This window comes from Oncorhynchus mykiss, chromosome 10, assembly GCF_057628025.1.
Source record: "Oncorhynchus mykiss isolate SJ-2025 chromosome 10, ASM5762802v1, whole genome shotgun sequence".
NCBI classification, from domain to species: Eukaryota; Metazoa; Chordata; class Actinopteri; order Salmoniformes; family Salmonidae; genus Oncorhynchus; species Oncorhynchus mykiss.
In genome coordinates, this window is record NC_143031.1 from 14,022,299 (window position 1) to 14,048,856 (window position 26,558).

At 40.7% G+C, this 26,558-nt stretch overlaps 1 protein-coding gene across 6 annotated transcripts; it reads right to left on the reverse strand.

Moving 5' to 3' along the window:
* On the reverse strand, positions 1-24,975 carry LOC110533369 (prolyl 4-hydroxylase subunit alpha-2). 6 transcript variants are annotated; one of them, XR_016483574.1, is made up of 15 exons: positions 24,848-24,960; positions 18,410-18,509; positions 17,036-17,132; positions 16,393-16,544; positions 14,589-14,726; positions 13,600-13,839; positions 10,559-10,758; positions 6,390-6,566; positions 6,134-6,204; positions 5,940-6,039; positions 5,349-5,402; positions 3,836-4,002; positions 1,877-1,945; positions 1,553-1,649; positions 1-614 (listed from the first exon to the last, which is right to left on the reverse strand). XR_016483574.1 is itself a non-coding variant. In XM_021617498.3 (15 exons), the coding sequence occupies exons 2-15, from the start codon at positions 18,489-18,491 to the stop codon at positions 544-546; spliced, it is 1,614 nt and encodes a 537-aa protein (XP_021473173.1). In that variant the 5' UTR covers positions 18,492-18,509; positions 24,848-24,975; the 3' UTR covers positions 1-543. The 6 variants fall into 6 exon arrangements, 5 of the variants coding, with proteins under 5 accessions (XP_021473173.1, XP_021473174.1, XP_090041993.1 ...); XM_021617498.3 differs by having other exon boundaries at positions 3,836-3,901; positions 24,848-24,975; XM_021617499.3 differs by having other exon boundaries at positions 3,949-4,002.
* Positions 24,976-26,558: the final 1,583 nt, after the last annotated feature.

The following is a 26,558-nucleotide window of genomic DNA, read 5'->3' on the forward strand; positions in this document are numbered from 1 at the left end:
TTGGGGCATTAATAAAATACACTGTTTATTGTGGTTCACATTTTCCATTTTTAAAAATGTCACAATCATACGGTGTAATAATTTAAGCATTCTGTAAATGCAAATGTAGTGGACAGAAAACAGTAAGTTCTCGTTGGGTTGTGCTGTCAGTATGTGATTATGCATGTCATTTTTTTTAAACAAAAAATCATAATGCTAAACAAAACAAGAAATTAGAGCCTTTAACGCTATATACCCACAGTATATTCACATATCCACCTCCTTTTATCTGTATAGGTACTGAAGAGTCAAGACTCAACTCAATGTTAAAAGCCAGAATGGATACCACAGTAGGGTGTGTGTGTGTGTGTGTGTGTGTGTGTGTGTGTGTGTGTGTGTGTGTGTGTGTGTGTGTGTGTGTGTGTGTGTGTGTGTGTGTGAGTGTGTTTGTGTGTGTGTGTGTGTGTGTGTGTGTGTGAGTGAGAGAGAGAGATCAATAAAATGTTCAGGCACTGTAGGTAGAGTGTACACCTCCAGTCTGAGGTCAGTGGTGAGAGGTTTGGTTCAGTCCACTTCTGTCAGGCCACATGGCCTCCTAAACTCTTGACCTCGCTCATGGATCCATTTGTTGGACACTGGCAACAGAGAGAAATATAAAATGTCAGTGCCAATCTCAATTCTCTCCAATGTGCCAGACTAAGGGCTCTCCAATGTGCCAGACTAAAACCTACTACTAACGGAACGACTCAAAGCACGATTACAGTGAAATTCCTTTCTTGTAAACTCTTTTCCCAACAATGCAGTAATCAATATATAGTACTATAAAGTAAAGTAGAACAAAAACACATGATAAATAGATACAAGAACAGAGCTAGCTAACCAAGCAAACCAGATGACAGGTTTCAATACAACCTCACCAGATCAAATTAATGCTAGTTCATGTTAGCTAGCAGACTTGTTTCAACCTTGATTTGCAAGCTAATGTTAGCTAACGTTAGCTAGCTATCATTCGAGGACTGACTGTTCTCATAAAAGTGTATTGTGCAGTGCAAAAATAAATGAAGGATCCATCTATAGTGGTAATTCGTGTCATGTCTGACTACTGCAGTACTGCTTGTCATTGTGATAGCTAACAGTCAGCAACAAGCCCAGACAACCTAGCTAAACGTGGTGTCAGCATTCAGCGGTGATTAGCTGGCAGTTGCTTAGTAAACCTGGGCTGTGAAACTGAGCTCGAATTTATCCCTAATTTGGCCTTAATTCAAAGTGCCAGTGGAAATGGGGTTAAGGGCTATGTTGAAACATACTACTACCAGGAAGACTCCACTCACAGGTAAAGGCTTCCTATTATCAAAGTAAGTGTATGTGCCATCAGAAGTTTGTAAACAAAAACACTGCCGTAACATTGCTATGAAGGTTTGATTGCAGCCTACATGAGGGATACATTAGAGAAACACAAGGAAGACTGACTAGGAAGTAGTCAAATAAACACATCAAATGACTGACACCAATAAACATATTGAGATTAGAGAGGCTGCTTGTGTGTTAAGATTCAACTCTCCATCTGACTCACCCCATTTACTTCCTACTAACACAGGACAGGCAGCGTGTCTGGTCCTGTAGTCTCCCTCTCCACTCCTAAAGAGGTTGTACCAGAAGACTGCAGTTCCCTGTGGACACACATTGAGAAGACATACCCTGTTCAGTACATGTAAGTCACCACTGCATCAACGTAATGGCTCACTATAAGATAGTGTGGGCCCTCTCAACTAAGGCTAACATTGTATGATGGCTACGGCTAGGAGATTTCTCTGACCGTGTGACCTGACCAATAGTTTTTCCTGGCCCCTAGTGCTGAGGGCTGTGCTTGGCAGCAGTCACATTGTTTATATCTCACCTTTTTGGGATAGATAGCTGCTCCAAAGTCTGGAAACACAGTGGCTCCTCCAGCTTCAACATCACTCATCTGTCAGGGAAAAGACTGCCTTGTGAGCTGGCTTCACTAATACACTGAAGTACTCCACCTAATACCATTTACTGTAGCCTACTTCTCTAAGGGATGTGTTCTGTATTTACATAAAAAAATGTAATGTAGCAGGTGTAATCATACAAATTATAGTTTCCAAGTTGTAAAAATATATCTGTAGCAATTCTAAAGTTTACTGAAGATCTGAAGAAGGGTTTTGAAAGTCTTGAAGTCTTGAAACTATGACAACATTGTTTAATAATACTAAACATAACACCAAATCCATAATAACCAGTCATTCAACTAGACAGAAGTGCAGTATAAAAAGTAGTCATCCAAAAGCACTGTAGTTCTGCAAAGCATGGCATTCTACCTCTATTTACACACTCACATCATATTTATAGTATTAGCATGGGCCATTAAATGAGATAGAATGTTATGGTGTACTGTAGGGCAGGGGAGGGCAATTCCAGTCCTTGAGGGTCTGATTGGGTACAACACAGAAATTAACTGACAGACTCCAATTGTCAATTTCCAGTGTTTGACAAACTTTTTTCCCACCACCATCTACTGTAGCAATGTTAGTGGCCGTGTCCAAATACCCATACTTGCATCCTAAATAGTAGGCATTTTTTTATTTCTTGGCTAAGAGTTGAGGAGAGATTGACTGCATCACTTCATCTTTTTATTAGAAACATTGTTGAAAATCCCAAATTGTTTGCATAGTCAACTTACACACAGCTCTGACACACAATTACCCCACCAGACATTCCACCATGGGTCTTTTCACAGTCCTCAAATCCAGGACAAATTCAAGAAAGTGTACAGTATTATATAGCGCCCTTATTGTATGGAACTCTGTTCCATCTCATATTTCTCAAATAAACAGAAAACCTGGTTTCAAAAAACAGATAAATTAACACCTCGTGGCACAATGCCTCTCCCTTATTTGACCTAGATAGTTTGTGTATGTATTGGTATTGAAATGTAGGCTACATGTGTCTTTAAAAAAAACGTTTAATTGATGTAGTTCTGTCCTTGAGCTGTTCTTGTCTATTAATGTTCTTTATTATGTCATGTTTCATGTTTTGTGTGGACCCCAGGAAGAGTAGCTGCTGCTTTTTGGGACATCATCTCTGTGTTTTAATGGACACCACCATGATAGCCCTAACTCAAACCAGCAGTTATAGCAAGATCAAGTATGTTTACCACCACAACTCCCATCAGTTTCTATACTACGTTATAGTTGGCTGTGATAGTCTGGCTATAAACAGCCTGAGTAGGCCTATAACTCCATTCCTATTCTTTTCAGAGTTTAGAGAAAATAACTATTATCAGGCTGGTTAATGCGATGCATGTCTGTTGAATTTGAAAAAAATACACCCGCACTCAGTTCCGCCCCACCTACTCAGCCTGTCAGGAGTCGCTACTGCATTGCGGCCGTGGCCTGCTGTATACTTTTTACTAACCGGTACGTGATAAATAGTATGCGACGACGAGTACATAGTATGAAGTTTAAGTATGTAGCACACTAGTATGTGTGTTCGGACACGGCCAGTGATTTTATGAGTATGCGGTAACATTGATTGACATTCCATGTTTCTCAACCATTTGGCAATCAATTGAAGTCCAATATTGAAATGGAGGTCATGGATCTGCGAAAAACAATTATGCAAAACAGAGAGCCACAAAGAAGAATCTAATGGCTCTATTCAATCTGTTAAGGTAATTGCCGATTGAGCCGACATATGCAGCATTCAACGTGAATGCAGACTCCGCTAAAGCGGGAACATTGCCTTTAAATTTCAATCACTCTGTAATGTTGAATAGAGCCCTAAATCATTAGCTGCTACTGTAAGTTGACAGCAGCAACTGGATTCCCATACTTACGTAATTTAAAAAAGTAGCCAGACGATTTCCAGTGCCTAATGTTTTGAAAGCATCAGGTTCCTCTTTCTATGAAGTAAAACACAAGTTGAATACACACAGGGACATGTACTTACGTAGTTCAGGAAGGTAGCAAGTCTATTTCCATCGACCATGATGTCCTGAGGACGCTGCAACAAATGTTTAGAACTTTTAACCCAGACTAAAATGTCTGTTGGATCCCGCCATTAAAGAAATCCTTTGTGACCAAATTGATTGTTAATATCTGTTTGACTTAATTTGGTTATTGAAAATCATTGGGATAAATTGACTAATTTCACAAAAATATGAGCAACAATTGAATATTTAGTATATTAAATATAATCTAATATTGAATCCTTTGATTATAGATTAGATTAAGTGGATATATTTTCATGTAGTCCAATTGATACAGTACGTTGCGCACTTCAACTGGGTGCCGCTAAGAATCAGTAGAGCCACTGTCTACCACTGGGTTGAGGACCTGAGCATCTTGCGTGCAGTCTGGAATCTTCCTAACGGAAGAAACATACTCACTGAATATAAAACCTGAGGTCCCCAAGGCTCAAAGTGCAATCTTCATCATGCTGTGATCTGCATGTCAACAACTTCAAACCAGCTTCTGACGTTGTGTTGAATGTCTTTTTTTTTGCATGATTCACTATTTCTTCTCAAGTAAATTGAACTTGAGAACTTTTGGTGTGTGCACATGTATTTGTCTAAACTTAAATTGAGATTTTTCACTTCAAAGTAAAAAATGACCTGGACTAAATGTTACAAAATTCAAATGAATTTGGTTGGAGGTAAGGATTCTTGTTTATGATGTCGTTTATTTCACCTGTGGTAGGTTGCAGGTGCCTACAGGGTAAAAATAGCCATTCAACCAGTTTTGAATTGAGAAAACAGAACATTCTGCTCCGTTGCACTCCATTGTAAAATGCAAGGCTGCCAATATATCTGTACATACTGTTCCTAACTATTCTTACTCTACTAGGAATATGCCCTCTGAGTTATTCTCCTTCTAGGAATATGCCCTTGGGGTTATGGACTTGGTTGAACTGTCATCTAGGTCTCCTTTGGCAATCTGCCATTTAAGAATTCAGGGCCCCTCTTGGATACACACCACTCTATCTGTGCCACAAATGACACTGTATTCCCTTCACTCGATAGTGCACTACTTAAGGAATAGGTTGCCATTTGGGAAGCAGACTCTAGCAGTCGGTGAGAGCCAGAATCCCCCTAATTTTACAGGTCCACATTGACCTTTGACACTGTCTTGCATGTTGACAGCTAAATGTGCAGCTCTAATTTATTTTTAGGTCAACATATATTGTCATTGTAATGGAGAAAAACAACATAAGCAAGTGGCATGTGGCTACACGTGTGAAAACGTACTTCTCTATAGATCACAGCAGGATAAACGACTACATGACTGTTAAATCTCTTCCCAGATGCAACAGAGAGCACACTTTAGTCCCCGTCTAGAGGTTACCCTTACCCTGGAGAAATCAAAATGTGGCTCGTATTGTCCTCCGACCCCATAGTTAGCAATCTGTTTAGTGAGACAAAGAGTAGAAGCTAAGTTATTGGACAACCTCTGGGCCTCATCATTCAGAAGTTAACTGATCGGATTTCTTGAATCGGATAGGATTAAAGTCGTAGAAATATAATTAACAGAATGGGCGTCCCCATTCAAGTCAATGATACGCCTGCTCTATTCATTCTATTTCTATGCATTTAATCAAATCCGATTGCCGAAATCCGATCAGATAACTTTTGAAGCCTGAAGTTTACAACGACTCACACAAAACCAGATGACTGTTAAATGATCAGCTAAGTTTCACAAAGTGAAGAGGGGTATTCTAACATGATGCCCAATGTTGATATGAGTGTAACAGGTAAACTACAGTATACCCCTGTCTAACACGACTATATGTATAGTTATCTATGTCTACCAGGTAGGCTCATCGCCGCAGGAAGTAGGGGTGCTGAGGGGATTGCAGCACCATCTGATAAATTGAAATTAACGCCCCAGCCCCCCCTCTCACGGCCATGGGTAGACTGTATGTATTATGTATGTGATCGGTACCTGGAGTAGTTCGGCAGTCTGCGTTGTCAGACCTGTGATGTCCTCTATCCTTTGGTTGACGCGTTCAATAACAGGGTCCTCTTCCCCCTCCAGCCACGCACTGAAGGACAAGACATCCACTGACTCAACCCAACAACATGACTCATTCACCCAGAGATGAGTCATGACTAAACATGATCTACATAATGACTCACCTTTTGGATACCCTGTAGTTTGCTGTGGTCAGAATGCCTGTTATGGGGTCTCTAACAGTAGCTCTTGCAAGCTATACAAAGACATACAGTATAAATTAATATTGACACCATAGTGTGTTTCTGAGACATTCTCTCTCTTATGATAAGATGTTTCAATACTACCACTGAGACATACGGTATAGTATTCCATCTACTAACAGAGACAATCTAAGGTTATAGTGGAACTGGAACTGGCCCAGTTTGCTGCTCCTCTCACCCTGGGCTTGGCCAGCTCCTTGATCTTCTCTATCTCCTGGTCTGACAGAGCGTTGAGGTAGCGGACGATGTGTGGGCTGTCCCACTCATCCTCCTCCTTCATGGGCTGGAGCAGCAGACGAGGGTTCCTGTTCCCGTCATGGTAGCGGCAGTACAGCCGGCTGCGCCTCTCAGTGGTCTGGATGGGTTGGAGGGTGGAATGGGTTGGGAGTGTGAGTTAAAGTGGAATTCACATCTCATCTCCAAAACCCTGTTAAGTTACCTCACATCTCCTCTCCAGTGCTTAATTTGTAAATTGGGAGGTGCCGGAACGAAAAGGGAGGTGAGTTGGGTGTGACCTGAGGGGTTCTGAGGTACCGGAACACCAGAAAAAACAACAACTTTATAATAAAACTTTGCATGCATATCATGGCTCTTGCGTGTTGGCATAGAGCAGTAGAGTGGAGGCGCATTCAGAAGCTGCACACACCGGGGGGGTGTAAGCCTAGAGTCTGAGAAAAACTGGGCCATTTATGAATGCATTTCATGCAATTCTACAAATTTTTGATAATTGGAAACTTTAGCTGAATCTTTTTTAAAACATCACAAATGATCGAAATGACAGGGTACTTTCACACTGACAAACTGAGAATCAGAGATCAATAAAAACGTCCTTGTCTTGAATCCATCTGTAGCTTAGACCTAGGTGTGTGGAGACACACATAATGTACAATATGAGGAGGAAATTATAGTCCTAAAAAAGCTTTCCAGTTTCACTGACTCACCGAATGATGCGTAGCTCACTCACCGGCGATGGCCGATGCGCTCGTGCCAAAAACTTATATCGCTCTTGTTTAACTTTCTAAAACAATTCTCTTCACTCAATAGGCCTATTTGGAAGTTGATAACTATTTGGCAGCCTACAGTCAGATTAGTCATCTCTTTCCAGCAGGAACCATTTGCTTTCCAACTTGTGTTTTTCCCGCGATTGTATTCTAAATATTGCGAAAGGCTTGTTTTGGCGGCTGTATGCTGTTCACTGACAGATGTGCATTCTTGACTGTAGGCATGCCTTGTGATTGGGCTACACACAATCCACAGATAGGCAATACATTATTATTATTTATTTTTTTACAAGCTATTGTTGATCCTCTGTGGCTAAATTATAGGTCTGCTTCTTGTGCAGTATTCTGAATTATTTAATTTATTTCTGAACAGACAGCAGTAATTCTATAACTTTGGCAAATGTATTTCAATATATCAGGGGTGTTGAAGCACCTCCAGCCAGTGGTGTAAAGTACTTTAGTAAAAATACTTTAAATATATGACTTAAGTAGTTTTTTGGGGTATCTGTACATTACCCTAGTATTTCCCTTCTTTACACATTTTACATCACTACAATCCTAAAGAGAACAATGTACTTTTTACTCCATACATTTTCCCTGACACCCAAAAGTATTTTTTACATTTTGAATGCTTAGCAGGACAGGAAAATGGTCCAATTCACACACTTATCAAGCGAACATCCCTGGTCTTTCCTATTGCTTCTGATCTGGTGGACTCACTAAATACACATGCTATGTTTGTAAATTATGTCGAAGTGTTGGAGTGTGGCCCTGGCTACCCCTCAATAAAATGCCTACCACTTTGAAGATGCAAAATATTTTTTATTGTGATACAAACAAGATATAAGACAAAAAAACTGAAAACTTGAGTGTGCATAACTATTCACCCCCCTCAAAGTCAATACTGTGTAGAGACACCTTTTGCAGCAATTACAGCTGCAAGTCTCTTGGGGTATGTCTCTATAAGCTTGGCACATCTAGCCACTGGAATTTTTTCCCATTCTTCAAGGCATAACTGCTCCAGCTCCTTCAAGTTGGATTGGTTCCGCTGGTGTACAGCAATCTTTAAGTCATACCATAGATTCTCAATTGGATAGAGGTCTGGGCGTTGACTAGGTCATTCCAAGACATTTAAATGTGTCCCCTTAAACCACGCAAGTGTTGCTTTAGCAGTATGCTTAGGATCAATGTCCTGCTGGAAGGTGAACCTCCGTCCCAGTCTCAAATCTCTGGAAGACTGAAACAGGTTTCCCTCAAGAATTTCCCTGTATTTAGCGCCTTCCATCATTCCTTCAATTCTGACCAGTTTCCCAGTCCCTGCCGATGAAAAACATCCCGACAGCATGATGCTTCCACCACCATGCTTCACTGTGGGGATTGTATTCTTGGGGTGATGAGAGGTGTTGGGTTTGCGCCAGACGTAGCGTTTCCTTGATGGCCAAAAAGCTTCATTTTACTCTCATCTGACCAGATGGTCATATGTTTGGGAAGTCTGCCACATGCCTTTTGGCAAACATCCAAATGTGTTTGCTTATTTTTTTCTTTAAGCAATGGCTTTTTTCTGGCCACTCTTCTGTAAAGCCCAGCTCTGTGGAGTGTACGGCATAAAGTGGTCCTATGGACAGATACTCCAATCTCCGCTATAGAGCTTTGCAGCTCCTTCAGGGTTATCTTTGGTCTCTTTGTTTCCTCTCTGATTAATGCCCTCCTTGCTTGGTCTGTGAGTTTTGGTGTGCGGCCCTCTCTTGACAGGTTTGTTGTGGTGCCATATTCTTTCCATTTTTAATAATGGATTTAATGGTGCTCTGTGGGATGTTCACATGTTTTTTTATAACCCAACTCTGATCTGTATTTCTCCTCTATGCATGGGTGTCAGAGCTGTGTGCCAGTAGTTTAGACAGACAGCTCAGTGCATTCAACATGTCAATACCTCTCATAAATAAAAGTAGTGATGAAGTCAATCCCTACTTCACTTTCAGCCAGGAGAGATTGACATGCATATTATTAATATTAGCTCTCTGTGTACATCCAAGGTCCAGCTGTGCTGCCCTGTTCTGTGACAATTGCAATTTTTCTAAGTCCTTTTTTTGTGGCACCTGACCACACGACTGAACAGTAGCCAAGGTGTGACAAAACTAGGGCCTGTAGGACCTGCCTTGTTGATAGTGTTGTTAAGAAGGCAGAGCATCGCTTTATTAAAAACAGACTTCTCCCCATCTCAGCTTTTACTGCATCAATATGTTTTGACCATGACAGTTTACAATCTAGTGTTACTCCAAGCAGTTTAGTTATCTCAACTTGCTCAATTTCCACATTATTTATTACGAGATTTAGTTGAGGTTTAGGGTTTAGTGGGTGTTTTGTTCCAAATACAATGCTTTTAGTTTTAGAAATATTTAGCGCTAACTTATTCCTTGCCACCCACTCTGAAACTAACTGCAGCTCTTTGTTGAGTGTTGCAGTCATTTCAGTCGATGTAGTAACTGATGTGTATGGCGTTGAGTCATCCGCATACACTCTGGCTTTAAAGTTAGTGGCATGTCATTAGTAAAAATTTAAAAAAGCAAGGGGCCTAAACAGCTACCCTGGGGAATTCTTGATTCTAACTGGATTATATTTGAGAGGCTTCCATTAAAGAACACCCTCTGTGTTCTGTTAGACAAGTAACTCTTTATCCACATTATAGCATGGGATGTAAAGCCATAACACATACGTTTTTACATCAGCACTGTGAAATAGCATTGTATCTAGTCAATCACAGGTTTACTTAGGGTTGATGAAGATGCAAAGGTGGAGAGATGAATGTTGCAGGCTCATGTCTATCAGAGCAGAGAGATATCATAGAAAGGGAATCTCATTCCAGTTCTGTGAGAGATACAGGCGCAAGCTTCTCTTACCACAGCAACGGTCACGCGTTGGTCTATAGGCTTTAATGTTGCTCAAACCATAAACCCGGGCCGGCCCAACACAAATCAATTCTTAGAATATCAGGTACGTTTTCACATTATGTTTTTTAGGGGACAGGATCATTAAAGAGGAGGCAAATTGAATTAACCCTGATTGCTTTTTTGGAAATTTGTACATTGCACATAGTGAAAATTATTTTTCATACCACGAGAGGTACTGGGTCCTTGAAAATGGGTTCCAGAACAAAACAGTCCGGCAGGATCCAGCTCAAATTAAGCACTAATCCCTCATTCATGTCACCACTTGGACAGTTTATTCATCATGGGCCTCTCTCTAGATTGACATTATCGAGGCATAGCCATACAGATTGTAAATCTAACTTTTGGCCATTACCCCTAATCAACTGTCTTAGAAGAGTCTTAGACAATCAGTCTCTTACCATTTTGACTCCCTCTCCCCTGCACAGGGCCTCGTAGATCTCCCTTTCAGGCAGGTAGTCATTGGGTCTCTTGTAGGTCCCCAGCTGGATGGGCTCCTCTGTGGCTGGCTCCTGGCCCTCCTGGTTCAGCTCGTTCAGCTGCTTGGACAGCAGCTTCTCAAAGTAACGCAGGTTTCCTCCTGCCCTCTGGTGGCTAGAGTCTGTAAGAACACCACGGGTCATGCAGTTACGCAGACTAACAGGACATGGGGAATATGAGGGAAATATATTAGAATCAGCATTAATTCATTGTGTGATTGCACAATTCAACAATGTGTAACTCTCATCACTGGTTTGAGTGAATAACAACTGTCTCTCTCTACATGCTACTAAAACATGTATTTTTTTTATTTTCTTTTCAAGGATAGAAACACTTACATTGAATGTCTGAAATAAGATGCCCTCTTGTGGTCTTTAGAGTCAGTCAACTGCAGTTATTTCATAATTGCCATTACGTGTTATGAGATGAGAGGCAAGACTAGGGATTATATGGCAACATTGCATTCAGTTACAGTGCATTCGGAAAGTATTCAGACCCCTTGACTTTTTCCACATTTTGTTACATTACAACCTTATACTAAAATTGATTGAATTGTTTTTTCCTCATCAATACACCATAATGACAAAGCAAAAAAACAGAAATATCACATTTACTTAAGTATTCAGACCCTTTACTCAGTAAAGACCCTTTACTCAGTACTTGTCTTGGCTATGTGCTTAGGGTCGTTGTCCTGTTGGAAGATTAACCTTCACCCCCCAGTCTGAGGTCCTGAGCACTCTGGAATGGGTTTTCATCAAGGATCTCTCTGTACATCACTCTGTTCATCTTTCCTTACTAGTCTCCTAGTGCCTGTCGCTGAAAAACATGCCCACAGCATGATGCTGCCACCACCATGTTTCACCATAGGGATGGTGCCAGGTTTCCTCCAGACATGACACTTGGCATTCAGGCCAAAGAGTTCAATCTTGGTTTCATCAGACCAGAGAATCTTGTTTCTCATGGTCTGAGAGTCCTTTAGGTGCCTTTTGCGGGCTGTCATGTGCCTTTTACTGAAGAGTGGCTTCCGTCTGGCAACTCTGCCATAAAGGCCTGATTGGTGGAGTGCTGCAGAGAGGGTTGTCCCACTCGAAGGTTCTCCAATCTCCACAGAGGAACTCTGGAGCTCTGTCAGAGTGATCATCGGGTTCTTGGTCACCTCCCTGATCAAGGCCCTTCTCCCCCAATTGGTCATTTTGGCTGGGCGGCTAGCTCTAGGAAGAATCTTAGTGCTTTCAAACTTCTTCCATTTAAGAATGATGGAGGCCACTGTGTTCTTGGGGACCTTCAATACTGCAGAAATGTTTTGGTACCCTTCCCCAGATCTGTGCCTCGACACAATCCATTCTCGGAGCTCTACGGACAATTCCTTCGACTTGGTTTTTGCTCTGACATGCACTTTTAACTGTGGGACCTTACATAGACAGTTGTGTGTCTTTCCAAATCATGTCCAATCAATTGAATTTACCATAGGTGGACTCCAATCAAGTTGTAGAAACATCTCAAGGATTATCAATGGAAACAGGATGCTCCTGAGCTCAATTTCAAATCTCATAGAAAAGCATCTGAATACTTATGCAAATAAGGTATTTCTGTTTTTTTTGCAAACATTTAAAAAAAAAACTGTTTTTGATTTATCATTATGGGGTATTTGTCACGACTTCCGCTGAAGTCGGTCCCTCTGCTTGTTCGGGCGGCGTTCGGCGGTCGACGTCACCGGTCTTCTAGCCATCGCTGATCCACCTTTCATTTTCCATTTGTTTTGTCTTGTCTTCCCACACACCTGGTTTCAATTCCATCATTACATGTTGTGAATTTAACGCTCTGTTCCCCCCATGTCCTTGTCGGGAATTGTTTATTGTTGTGCTTGTGCACGTTATGCTCGTGTGTAACGGGTTTTGTTTCCCCATTGCTTTATGGTTCTGTTTATGGTGGTTTTGTTTATTAAACTGCGCCGTTGGAAATCAGTTTTTGCTCTCCTGTGCCTGACTTCTCTGCCGCCAGTACGCACCCCCTACAGTATTGTGTGTAGATTGATGAGGGGAAAAAATTATTTAATCAATTTTAGAATAAGGCTGTAACGTAACAAAATGTGGAAAAAGTGAAAGGGTCTGAACACTTTCCGAATGCACTGTATTTTAGTTAGGTCAGTTACAGTTACCTTGACAAAAACAATCTACTGACAACTCCCTAGTACGGTATTTCCCTTAATATACTTAAAACGCTTTAAACGGTTAAAAGTAGCACTTTTCCAGCCACAAACACACAAAAACATATCAAAACTAGGGAAAACTACCCGGCAATATGTTAATCTAGCTAACTACAGTTGCTAATGTTACTCTTTTAAATCTGATTCTTTCCTTGGTAAATATGACAGCGCTGGTAGATTTTCCTAGCTGTTCGCCTTCGGGTTTGGTCCATTTAACTTCACATTCAAACAAAGCAACCAGATCGCCATAATTGCAGCCTTCAGCACACAACATCACTGATGCAGTTCAAAATAGTAAACCATGACCACTCTCTTGGTTACACCCTGGAACTATGGAAGATGTATATGAGAGTTGGTGAGATGGTGATTATGTGAGAATGCATGAGAATATTAGATTATGTGAGGAATCTGTGTGAGAGAGTGAGAGTATAAGAGATTGAGATAGTGAGAATGTGTGAGGGAGAGTGAGAGTATAAGTAATTGAGATAGTGAGAAATTGTAACAGAGAGTGAGAGTATAAGAGATTGAGATAGTGAGAATATGTGAGAGAGAGTGAGAGTATAAGAGATGGAGATAGTGACATTGTGTGAGAGAGAGTAAGATAATAAGAGATTGAGATAGTGAGAGTATAAGAGGTTGAGATTTAGAGAGTGAGAGAGAAAGATGTCTCTCGTGTTCTCAAACACCCCTAAAAATAAGCTGGATATTAAACAAGTTCTGAAGATGTTTCAGTGTTATGTTGCGTGTGTGTCCTACCGATGGCCACTAGGCGGCGTGTCAACTCGATGGCGCGGGGCAGGTCTCCCATCTGGTAGACGGAGTAGCTGAGATAGTCCAGGACATCGGCCTTGGACACCACGTGCTCCTCCTCTGCATCCATCTGCCTGAGGGCCTGCTGCATCCACAGCACTGCGTGGTAGTAGTCTGCCTCGTTGTAAGCCGTCTTCCCCATATCGTAACAGTCATCCACTGTCAGGATGGCGTTGTGGTGCATCCCTGCAGTTATAGTATAGTATAGTTAGGGTTGCAAAATTACAGTAACTTTCCTAAAATTACCAGGTTTTCCAGAATTCCCAGTTGGAAGATTCCTGGAATCAGGAGGGAATTAGCAGGAAATCCGTGACTCCTCCAAACAGGATTTCTGCAAAGTATTGGAATTTGGGGAAATGTTGCCAACCTTAGTATAGTGTAGTACAGTATAGTATTAATGCACCATTTTGTTCTTAGCACTTCATAACAACTTCCATGAATAAGACTATCTATAACCAGTTAATGAACTGTTTATGAGGTTTACTCCATAAATCCATAATGGTGCTGTGATACTGTAGATTATGTTGCTATTGCAACAATAAGAGGGGCATATCAAAACACTTTGCTTTTTATCCTTTTTCTGACAGAGTTGTCAGACTTGGTGGGGTAGAATCCTAAGAAAGGATGCACATTTGTTGTAAAACAAATATACACAGTGAATGTGTGGCCAAAGCATCTGCTCTTGGTGTCAAGGCTGTTCTGGTTTAGCTTGCATTTCTGGAGAGGTTAGACATCTGTCTGGAAGAAATAGAAACCAATCTGCAGTAGCACTTAGCTTGTTCGAAGCGTTCTGGAAGGGCCAGGTTGAGATACGCTCAGCTCACACACTGTGATAACACATATGGAGGCTTCTAGAATCTTCCTTGGCAGCATTGGAGTGATTTTATCTGTGTCTGCAGGGAGTCAGAGAGAGAATAACAACACTCCTTCTTTACCTGGCAGTTTGCCCCTGGCGAAACTCTCAGAGTCCAGTTTGTACGTGTCCTGGAGACGCATCAGTGCCTTGGCAGCACCTTTCTCATCCTCCTGGTCAGGGAAGTACTGCCTGTGTACTGTCATGTTGGAGATAAACCCTGAGGGACCACAGTGATACATACACAGAGTGAAACGGTTTAAAATGATTCAAATCTTGTGAGTCATCGAAAGCTTTGTCCCAAGTACCACTCTATTCATTTTATACTGGACTACTTTTGACCAGGGCACATAAATAACAAATTGACCAGGACACATAAATAACAAATTGACTGTGAGCTCGATACAAAGTTTCTGTAGAAATAAATCAAATCAAGCCTGAACTGTGCAATGTAGGGAGTAGGGAGTAGGGAGTTGTAGTTTCAAACAGGCCAATATTCTACATAGTTTAGAGCAGAAAACACGACAATTAACTACAATGACCATAATCCTTTGCATGCCCGCTTACTTGTCCGTTCTGTGTGGAGCAGACACGGAGACGGAGAGAATGTGCGAGAGGGATAGAAAGCAGTTGCTTCGCGAGGTATCTTTACCTGAAAATATATGATCTAAGTGATTGATAGTTGCTATTCAGAGATCATAAAAGTATGCCTTATTTACGTTAAAAAACGACTAAAAATGTTATTTTGTCAGACAGCATAGGCAGCAGCTCTATAGAGATGAGATGATGACTTGGAATAAAGTCATTAAATAAAACAAATATTTTATTAAAGTAAAGTCATATGAAGAAATGATGGTTAATAAGTGATAAGCAGTAATGGGCAGTCACTAGCATCATGGGACTTTTATAATTGTTTTATTCTGTGTTGTTAGAGAATTCCCCCCACATAACGCATAGTGCATTTACTGTCTAAAAAAATGACTGAAATCAAAAACAGTAATAATTTGAAGTAAATTTGAAATGAAACCGAACCGACCTCAAGCAGCACTAATCGCTCAGCAATAATAAGGTGCTATTTGGGATGTATACAAATAGTCGAAGGCACCAAGCACAGAACATCTGCAGTGGAGCTGCCTGGTGTGCAATGATAAAATATGTGATCTAGTGTGTGAGGTTCAGATAACTAGAGAATGTAAACAGTGATTCTAGTCACGTATAGCAGTGGTTCTCAAAGCTCTCCTCAGGGAACCCAAGACATTTCAATATTTTGTTGACTCACCTGATACACCTAATCAGGGGTTTGCTGATTAGTTGACAAGATTAATCAGGTGTGCTGGCTCTGGAATATATCAAATACATGGAACGGCTTGGGGTCACTGAGGAGAGGTTTGAGAACCACTGACGTATAGGCTAAGGGAGACTAGCTGATATAATAACGGTATCTACAGGTAGTTTTGTTGCCTCTAGTGATGGCTAGATAACAAACACACAGAGTGTGTTACGATCCAGCCCTAATATCAAATACACTGGACCTTCCATTTAGCCTCCTTCCAGACATCTGACAAGACCAAGTTGGTGGGTCCACATTTATGCTCGGTTGCATGGCTGTGCATACAGCATGCAAAGACAAACATATAAGTAAGACAGAAGACAATTACACACACGCACACGCACACACTGAAGACGTGACCAATGTAAACTGATACAGTTACAGCTGCACAGCCAGTGTTCTCTCTCTCAGCTCCACTCTACTCTGCAGATGTGGGGTTGGAGCATGATGGATCACAATTGGCCCCACACCCCTTTCTCCACAAGCCTCCACACACCCACACAGAGAGAAGCTATATAGAAGCTGTAACCTCTCCCTCTCTCCATCCCTATCGTACCGTCTGAAGGGTCCTGCAGCACCAGGCTCTCCAGCTCGGACCACTCCGTGTTGAGCCTCTTCATCAGCTTGTAGGCGTTGACGGGGTGGGCCAGGTAGCCCTCCGGGTCTAAGGTGGAGGCACGCGTCAGCACGTCCAGCTTGTTGGCCCAGCTACAGCACATGGAGGGAAAGAGTCAGGTTCAGGCTAGTAGAATAGTATCTCCAGTCGTGCTACAATCCGATCATTGATCATCTCTCAAACTGACCTATTCCATCTGTCAGTTAGGCATATTCTGGCAAATGAACATCATTGGGAAAAAAAAGGCTAAAAGGATTCTATGGTTACAGATTCTATGGTTACAGAGTCTATGGTTACAGAGTCTATGGTTACAGATTCTATGGTTACAGAGTCTATGGTTACAGATTCTATGGTTACAGAGTCTATGGTTACAGAGTCTATGGTTACAGAGTCTATGGTTACAGAGTCTATGGTTACATATTCTATGGTTACAGATTCTATGGTTACAGAGTCTATGGTTACAGAGTCTATGGTTACAGATTCTATGGTTACAGATTCTATGGTTACAGAGTCTATGGTTACAGATTCTATGGTTACAGATTCTATGGTTACAGAGTCTATGGTTACAGATTGTAGTGTTCACCTTTTCACAGCATCTAGTTTGGATTCCTCTGCTTTGATGTATTCTTTCAAGGACTGAACCAACTCCTTCTCTGTGTATATCAGGTCTGTCATTTGACCTAATAGAAGGTTTAAGGGAAAAAAGCAATTATGTGAAGTTGAAAACTGAAGACGACTCATTCAATGTCCTGAATCTTTTGTGTCATAACAGACTACTGTACACCTATGTTATAAACGTGTTAGGCAACCAGGTCGAGTCATTTCCCATGATCATCATTTCCTGAGAGAAAGTGGATGCAGAATGTGCTTCGGTTTAATGGTCTGTGAAATATTTAAGCTATTTTCTGAACAGTTTCCGACACAGACTTTAGTAAGTGAAAACGCAAAAAAATGCTCAACACGTAGCCTCCTCTGCTGAGATTGTGTAGTATTATGTGTCCAACCACACCGCATTATAAATACCCATGTGTCTTTGAGGTAAGGGGGTGTGGCTCCCGATGTATGCAGAAAACAATTCCATAGCAACGCTGGACAGTTAGGAGTGAGCTCAATGCGGTTGCCAGGAGGACAGTGAAACAGCTTCACGGCACATTTGTATCTTAGTCTAATGTCTGCCAAACTAAGCAAAGTAAAGTAAATTACTACTTCAACTAACATTATACAGGCTGCTAGTGCCCCTTGGAGTGAAATTAAGTTCAAAATGTTATTTCAGAAATTGGACTGAATAAGAACAACTTCTACTTGCTTAGTTACTAACATTTGTTGTATTGAGAAAATCTGTTAATAAGGCTGCTTTAAACGATGTAAACTCTCCTAAGCTTTGTCTGATGCAGGCGTTTCCTTCCGTTGATAGCTTTGCTGCTTTTATGCTGCTTTTATGCGGGTCAGATGTGAGAAGAGTTCAGAGACTTAGAAAATGTGATCGAGATAATTATTTTATTGACCTATGCCATGTTCTTATGCTATCTGAGTGACTCAAACATTATAACAAAATCAATGTGGGTCCCATGCCATGACAAAATACTCCTGAATGCATCATCTTTGGCATTTTAGATTCTCCCTGGCGGTCTAGCTTTAATTTGGTGATTGTTAGTTCTCAAAGATTCTTTATTTAAATACTATATAGGAACCTTATCTTTTTTGCATACTTTATATCTGGTTTAAGTTGTTTAAGTTTACACTGAAAAAGTTGTATTATCATTTGATTTTATAGTTTGGACTTAGGTGGTCAGAAAAAACATTTAGGTAGCCCACTCAATACTTTTCTACACAAAAAACCCTGATGTTATGTCATACATATAAGGGTAATGGTATAGGTATACTTATAGATTTGTAGTGGTACAGGCATACACTCCAGAGGCGTAATGGTATAGGTATACAGTACATATAGGCTTACCTATAGAGGTGAAAACTTCAGCCTGTACGCTACAGTAGCAGCAGACCAGAGCCAGGGAGAGGAGGGACGGGTATTTTCTCATTGTACTGGTAGACAAGACCTGCAATGACATCACACAATCACGTCAGTCAGTCATTCAATTCAATTCAACGTTATGTATCCCCTCAGGGGCGATTAAGAAAGGCATGTCAGTTAGTCATTCAGGCATATCCTTTTCATTATCCACACAACAAATTACATTAGGCTTTCAGAGATGCAATATGAGAAAAATTGTTTAACTGGCAATGTTTCCATTATTTGAAAGTTGTCTGTGCAATAATGCTGTGTTAATAGTTTCCAACAGGCCTTTCCTAATATGTGAGCCATTACTGGCCAGTTGTTACTTGGTAGGCCCTGTGCTGTCTGGCGTCTTGTCATCTGAGTCTAAAATGGCTGCAAAACCAAGGGCCTTCATTGGGGCTGGCCCGTCACGTGCCAGATGAGAAAGGATGACTAATAGAGTGAATCTCAAAAGAATTTCCCTTGACTCATCATATACGCTCTCTTCGCCTCCTAAAACACATCAGAGGGAAGCTAGTGGAGCTTTGGAGTAGAAGACTGCTAAAAGGTCTGGTAACCAACTACAGTATGTCTGGAACTTGGGTTCATGGGGTCTTGGGGTTAGGGGACATGCAGAGTGTACTAGACTGCTGCTTCATTTGCTTCCCTAATGGTTAAGAATCCCCAAAATCTGTCTGGCTCACAAATACAGAGGAATTACTTGGTTGAAAGAAGTACTCATTCGACCAAAGACAAAACAACATGTTCCACTTTCTCTCTCCTATATAAAACCCCACATACTGTTGACATAGACACTCAAAAGACATACTTCAGAGAGAGAGATAGAGTTTACAGTGAGGTTATACAGGGTGTGAAGCAGCATTGTGCAGTGTGTTTCTGAACTCTCTCCAGCTGCTTCACCATATAATTCCTGTTATGACTGTTTACTGACAGTTTGTCTAATAAATCACAGCTCACTCCAAACTGTCTGGACCCCTTTCTTCTCCTTAATCCAGCTCGAATTTGGGATTACCACCACCAACAACGTCTAGTAAAATACAGTGTGATATCTAATTGTCAAACAGAGCTCATGAATCTGAAGCATGCTAAATGTGTTCTATGGAGTTGGGGAAAAACTAGCTTAATCAATAACTGTTTGTGTCTAGTTTTGATTTAACCGTGAAAGCTATGACAATGGATTTAAAATTCTTAAATATTTGTAACTAGTTCTACATTATGCTTCCAATTGTTTATTACTATGCTATACTTTTAAAAGTGAAACACTGAAAAGGGAGGGCAGAATTGATAGATTTATACGTACAGTATATGCCATAATTTTGCAATTCATTGTTTTCATCAAAATTATACCAATCCCTTGAGTCTTTCCAGATGATGAGTCCAATAATAATTTGTGTGATATTATGAGCAGAGGGAGAGGAGGAGGTGCAGAGATGGCTTCTAGCTACAGCACTACCTACAGTGCCTTCGGAAAGTATTGACCCCTTGACTTTTTCCAAATGTTGGAAATAATTTGACCCTGAGCTTGCGAAACCACGATTTAAAAAATAAATAAATAATATTTAACCTTTATTTAACTAGGCAAGTCAGTTAAGAACAAATTCTTAAGATTGAGCTCTTAGCCTGAATACCAAGGACGTCTGGAGGAAACCTGGCACCATCCCTACAATGAAACATAATGGTGGCAGCATCATGCTGTGGGGATGTTTTTCAGTCGCAGGGACTAGAAGACTAGTCAGGATCGAGGCAAAGATGAATGAAGCAAATTACAGAGAGAACCTTGATGGAAACTTGCTCCAGAGTGCTCAGACTGGGGTGAAGGTTCACCTTCCAACAGGACAACGACCCTAAGCACACAGCCAAGACAATGCAGAAGTGGCTTCGGGAAAAGTCTCTGAATTGTCCTTAATTGGCCGAAAGAGCCCGGACTCGAACCCAATCGAACATCTCTGGAGAGACCTGAAAATGGCTGTGCACCAACGCTCCCCATCCAACCTGACAGAGCTTGAGAGGATCTGCAGAGAAGAATGGGAGAAACTCCCCAAATACCAGTGTGCCAAGCTTGTAGCATCATACCCAAGAAGACTCGATGCTGTAATCACTGCCAAAGGTGCATCAACAAAGTACTAAAGCGTCTGAATACTAATGTAACTGTGATATTTCTGTTTATTATTTTTTTACCAGCAAACATTTTTAAAAACCTGTTGTGCTTTGTCATTATGGGGTATTGTGTGTAGATTGATGAGGGGAAAAAACAATTTCAGACATTTTAGAATAAGGCTGTAACGTAACAAGATGTGGAAAGTCAAGGGGTCTGAATATTTTCCAAAAGCCCTGTATATCTGTGATATAGGTTGTATCACATCCGGCTGTGATTGGGAGTCCCATAGAACGGAGCACAATTGGCCCAGCGTCGTCCAGGTTTGGCCGGGGTATACGGTCATTGTAAATAAGAATTTGTTCTTAACTGACTTGCCTAGTTAAATAAAGGTTAAATAAAATAAATAATGACAAAATATCGGCATGGGTAAGTTTTGTCCCCCCCAAATAACGGAATTGGTATCGGACCCCAAAAAAAACATATCGGTAGGGCTCTAATTTATATACCAATCTAGCTACTGACTGATTGTACATTATATTTATTTTTGCTTAACATTTTTTTTAAAATTTTTTAAAAATTTTTATTTCACCTTTATTTAACCAGGTAGGCAAGTTGAGAACAAGTTCTCATTTACAATTGCGACCTGGCCAAGATAAAGCAAAGCAGTTCGACACATACAACGACACAGAGTTACACATGGAGTAAAACAAACATACAGTCAATAATACAGTATAAACAAGTCTATATACGATGTGAGCAAATGAGGTGAGATAAGGGAGGTAAAGGCAAAAAGGCCATGGTGGCAAAGTAGATACAATATAGCAAGTAAAACACTGGAATGGTAGATTTGCAATGGGAGAATGTGCAAAGTAGAAATAAAAATAATGGGGGTGCAAAGGAACAAAATAAATAAATAAATAAAATACAGTAGGGAAAGAGGTAGTCGTTTGGGCTAAATTATAGGTGGGCTATGTACAGGTGCAGTAATCTGTGAGCTGCTCTGACAGTTGGTGCTTAAAGCTAGTGAGGGAGATAAGTGTTTCCAGTTTCAGAGATTTTTGTAGTTCGTTCCAGTTTCAACATTGACCAGAGGCTGGGATGAACTCACAGTGAAACTGTTGCTGTGTAAAAATAGATATTCTCTAGTTAATCTGGATAAATGACCTGATCAAGCATAAACACACACACCCTCCCCAGGCTGAGAACATGCTGAGACAACCCACCCAAGCCTCAGACTTCACCTTTCCAGATATCTGTCATTTCCTAACATTAACTCATTACTCACAACACACTGCTAAAACATTCATCCCACAACACCTTTCACCTCAGGAGTAAAATTTCCCTCAAATTTTTTGGGGCGCTGAGCAAATTTCAGGTCTGCTGAGTGCAAACTTCAACGTTGTGAAAATTCTGTGTGTTTACTGTGAAAACTGAGGCTGTACCCCCTTTACTGTTTCAGACAGTGGTCAAGTAGATTACTGTGGATGATGATAATGTAGACCTACCAGAGTGGCCTACCATCTCTCATCTCATCTCAAAAACAATGGAGAAAATGCATCCCTTAACATGGAAATAGCTGTTCAATCCTTCAGCCTAAAGCAGCAGCCAACGTGTGGTGTTCAATGTAGTTCTACATCCCATGAGACTGAAAAAAACATGCAGGGCTGTTTATACACATCCCATACCATTATTACAGAGAATCAGACAAATCATGCAACCCTACCTATTGGCTACTTAGCTTATTCAAACCAGTCTCAAAACTCAACACTGCCCCTTTAAGACAAAAAAAAGCTCTTTACCCCACTTGCCTTTCAAAGTTGTCTAGAAATGTACACGTTTTGTGTTCTTGTAAGAAGCAATCACTCGCCCATTGCTGACTGCAAATTATCTATAACTGGACTAATTACTCACAAACTAGCAAAGGATATGAACAAATGTGCACACATGGCTACATGCAGCTCTCACTTTGATCTCTAATCAAATCAAATAAAATTTTATTTGTCACATGCGCCGAATACAACAGGTCTGGGTAGCCATTTGATTAGCTGTTCAGGAGTCTTATGGCCTGGGGGTAGAAGCTGTTAAGAAGCCTCAAGCACTCACGACCGCTCATTCTGTTAACACAGTCCAGTTCAAAGTGAATGGCACAGATCTATATTTGCATATAGGCGTGCTGCAACTCTGATTGGTTATGGTGCACCGGTCTGTGTCGAGTACAAGCCTGAGTCGTGCCTGTCAATGCAACAGAAACCTACTCCGATGCGTTTTGCATACTAAGTCTTGCATAGTTGTTTCGGGCACGTTGCATTGAAAGTGGCTCAAATTGCATTGATTCGATTACAATTCCCACAGTAAAGCAAATGTTGATAGTGTTACCTATGGGGGAAAAGTTGAATATTGTGCTTCTCTGCGCAGGCTGATAATTCTTCTGGGCGGCAGTCTCCAGGGAGCTGCACGCCCCCGCAAAGCTTAGAGGGAACAGGAGGCCAACCCGCTCACTCCCTTCCATCTCGGCAGCACACTAGTAAAAAATGTTTTCTCTGTGTTACTTGAGTTGAAAGAAGGAGATGTGTTCAAGAATAGAACTCTGAACTATTCCAGAGCAGTATTGGCTAGCAAGTGACCTCTCCAATATGTATGATGAGCTGAGATCCAGTAAGTTTGATAAGGGTCCAGAGTTGACAAAAGGTCAGGGCTAAGTGATCAAGATCCTCAATACAGTCCAGGTCTTACTGCAACTGTTTGTTGTTTGTCAGCCTGAGCAACCTTTGACGTGAGCTCCACAATGAACTGCAAAGCATCTAATCAAGGACGCAGCAACACTGTTCAGCATTCAGCCTCATGATGTCACTGCTAGCTCACCTCTATTTTGGCATTTATCTGGATATCTGTTTATACAGTTTGACTCAAGCAGTGCAGGCACTCATTACACAAACTTGATCTAACAAGAAGCTCCCTCCTGGCTGTGTACACATATGGGCTCAAATAATTCCGGTGTTATATTGCAGTAACATTCGCAAACACTTACACCGCACACAGACGTACGCACACGCACACGCACACAGACTCACACGCTCCCACAAGTAATGATGTTCTTTAAACAGAATATTGAGATGTAAACCTACATTGTAGTAGAGTCTCTGTACACAGATAATGAATGACATTGCAAATAAGAAATGTCCTTTGCAAGTTTCTTCCTCCAATTAAATTGAATTTGTTTCTGGGGAATGATGACTTTGTTCCTTTGTCTTATTTGAGCAGTTCTCTCTGACAGTAGGGCTATAGAGGAGTAAATGACGTCAATGACGACTTGTCAATGACGACTTTACTGAGTCTGATGGATTATAGAGCAGAAATGGTTCAATTCAGTCTGAAAATGTGTAGACATTTTCTTATTTCTTATTTCTCAAACTGATTGTTTTGGGATGCTTGCTTCTTAGTTTTCTCAGTTCTGTAACCTGCATTGCTGCTTGCCATATCTGCAGCCAGAATGCACAAATATGTACTAAAAGTAAGAGGTTCCACCTATGGCAATATCAAATATGCATTGTAATACCGTTATAACTAGGCTACTTAGCCTATCGCGGATCTTTCTATTGTTTCCCTGTTAAACAGATAAATTAGATATGTGTATATTTGATTCACGGATCAAAGTAAAGTAAAGTATCCAATAACACTCCCCAGCATAAGGACAAAAATAACCCAGACCGGCTGTCTCAACGTCTGGAAATCACATCTTCTTGCTACTTCACGCCGTTACAATGCCAGTGACGTCAGCCAAGACACCGACTTTTCTAGAAATCCCCGTCACTGGAACACTTCTGGGTCTCGTGAATGTAAATTGTTCTGAAATCGCTCTATTTTTTTTATGTTGAGAGAAAGGTGAATGTATATGTAATGTTATAAATACCTATTGCTTACCTACCCCTCAAAAACCTGAAGTTATAATGGCATTCTGCAATATTGGCTAAAACTTTTAAAACTTTCTCTGCAAGTAATGTTAAATTTTTGCTGCATTATGCTACAGTTGCCAACAAGGCACGTAAAGCAAACAAATGCGCAAAAGCGAGCAATTCACGATTTCATTAAATAATTCGGCAGAAATCCCAAGTTTAGCATCAAGAATGTCCCATAAAACGGGGCAGTTGTTATTGACAACCATACACAGCATGTTAAAGTAATAACATGATGCGCGCCTCGGTGTGGATATTACATATTAGATCAAGTAAGATATCATGACAGTATGCATTTGGAACATGAAAATGTATATGAAATCTTACCGTTTCTTTCCCTTGCAAGACTATCCTACACCTTTAACCGCATCAGAACATATATTCAAGACCGCCCGGGGTAGGCGATTAGCACGAGTATTCTGCCAGCAGCACAAATGATGACGTCAGTTTTATGTGGTAATGACACCTTCAAAATAAAACACCCTCATTTCAAAACAGTGCAACTCATTCAGATTATATTGAATTTGTATACATTTTTATGAGTTTTTTTTTAATCAATGGCCACAGGGGTGGTGGAGAACGAAGTGCTGCTGGGTATGTATGACACAGTCCCCCTCCAAAAATAACTATATTTGGTTAGTAGAGACCCTACTTTCCCATCTTACTTTAGTTGAGGCAGGTAGATTCGTTATCTCTTTTACAAGCCAATAAACATCTCGTATACTGTGTATTGAAGTGAATGGAGTGGGTGGATTAAGGAGTCACCAGTACTCTGTATTAACGCCGTTACGCAGCACAAGAGACCCATTTAAATTTTGCAGACTCTATTGAGTAATTCAAATACCTTATATTTGTATTTTATTAAAAGTGTATTTAAAAATATCTATAAATTAATGAATAGCTTTCAACATACCAGTATTTGAGTAAACGTTCAAATGCTTGTATAAATACTACAATATCTATTTTTAAATACGTCAATTTATCCTTTTCATTTTTTTAAGGTGTTTTCAATGCTGTGAAAAACAGTTGTACTACACTAGAGTGCAAAACAATTGTGATATTACAAAGTTTAACATGTCTTTGCAGGGGGACTCTTGTTCTTTTTATAATCCACGATGATAATGCGAGGATAATATCCTGCTGCCAGGAGAACGGTAGTGTGACGAGCAGAGATGTTATCCCTGCCACGTACAGAACCTCCTCTCATCCGTAGAGAAGGTCAAAGACCTCCTACAAAATGCGCACTTCATTCTGGGACACTTCAACCCCACCGGTGGTATTAGCATTAAATCAGACTCTTATAGTTGGCTACTGATGACAAACCGTCATAGAAGGGCTGTGGATACCATGGCGCACTTAATGGAAGGAAGGTCTTTATTACCAAAATTATACATTATAAAAAGGTAGCACACCTACAACCTAGCGCACAATGGTCAAAATTCCTTCTTGTAGGCTACTTTCCAGCGCATGTCTGAAGCCAGTTTAACTGGAATGTTATGTAAATAATGAGTTGGTTCGAGCCGTTCGACACGTCTTGGAAGAGAAAATACATTTTGGGATATAGACTAGGCTACAGATGCAACCAACATTCATACTGCTGTCTGGACTGAAGGTAATTACGGTAATATAATACATGCCCAGCTGCACGTTTACACAGTCCAATTTTTTTTCTAAAGCACTAAAGTTCTACATCATTCTGGAAACTCAAGACATTCCACCAGAACTCCTGCTTCACTCGGCCTAGTTTGCATTTTTAGACCTGTAAAGTGCCAATCTTTTAGGTCATTTGGTTATTCATGATTAATTGCTGACCACTCAGTAATGAAGTTAACAATTAGGTAACAAAGAACTGATTCCGATTTTGAGGTCAGTTTTGTGCATGCAGCTACAGCCTGCATGCCTACAAGCAACAAGCCTATTGATCAATTTTGAATGAAAACCATAAAGGAAAATGCAACACTGTTGCATATAATCTGTCTAACTATAAATTGCGTACAAACTAGTAGACTGTTTCCATACTCATTATATTGACATTAGG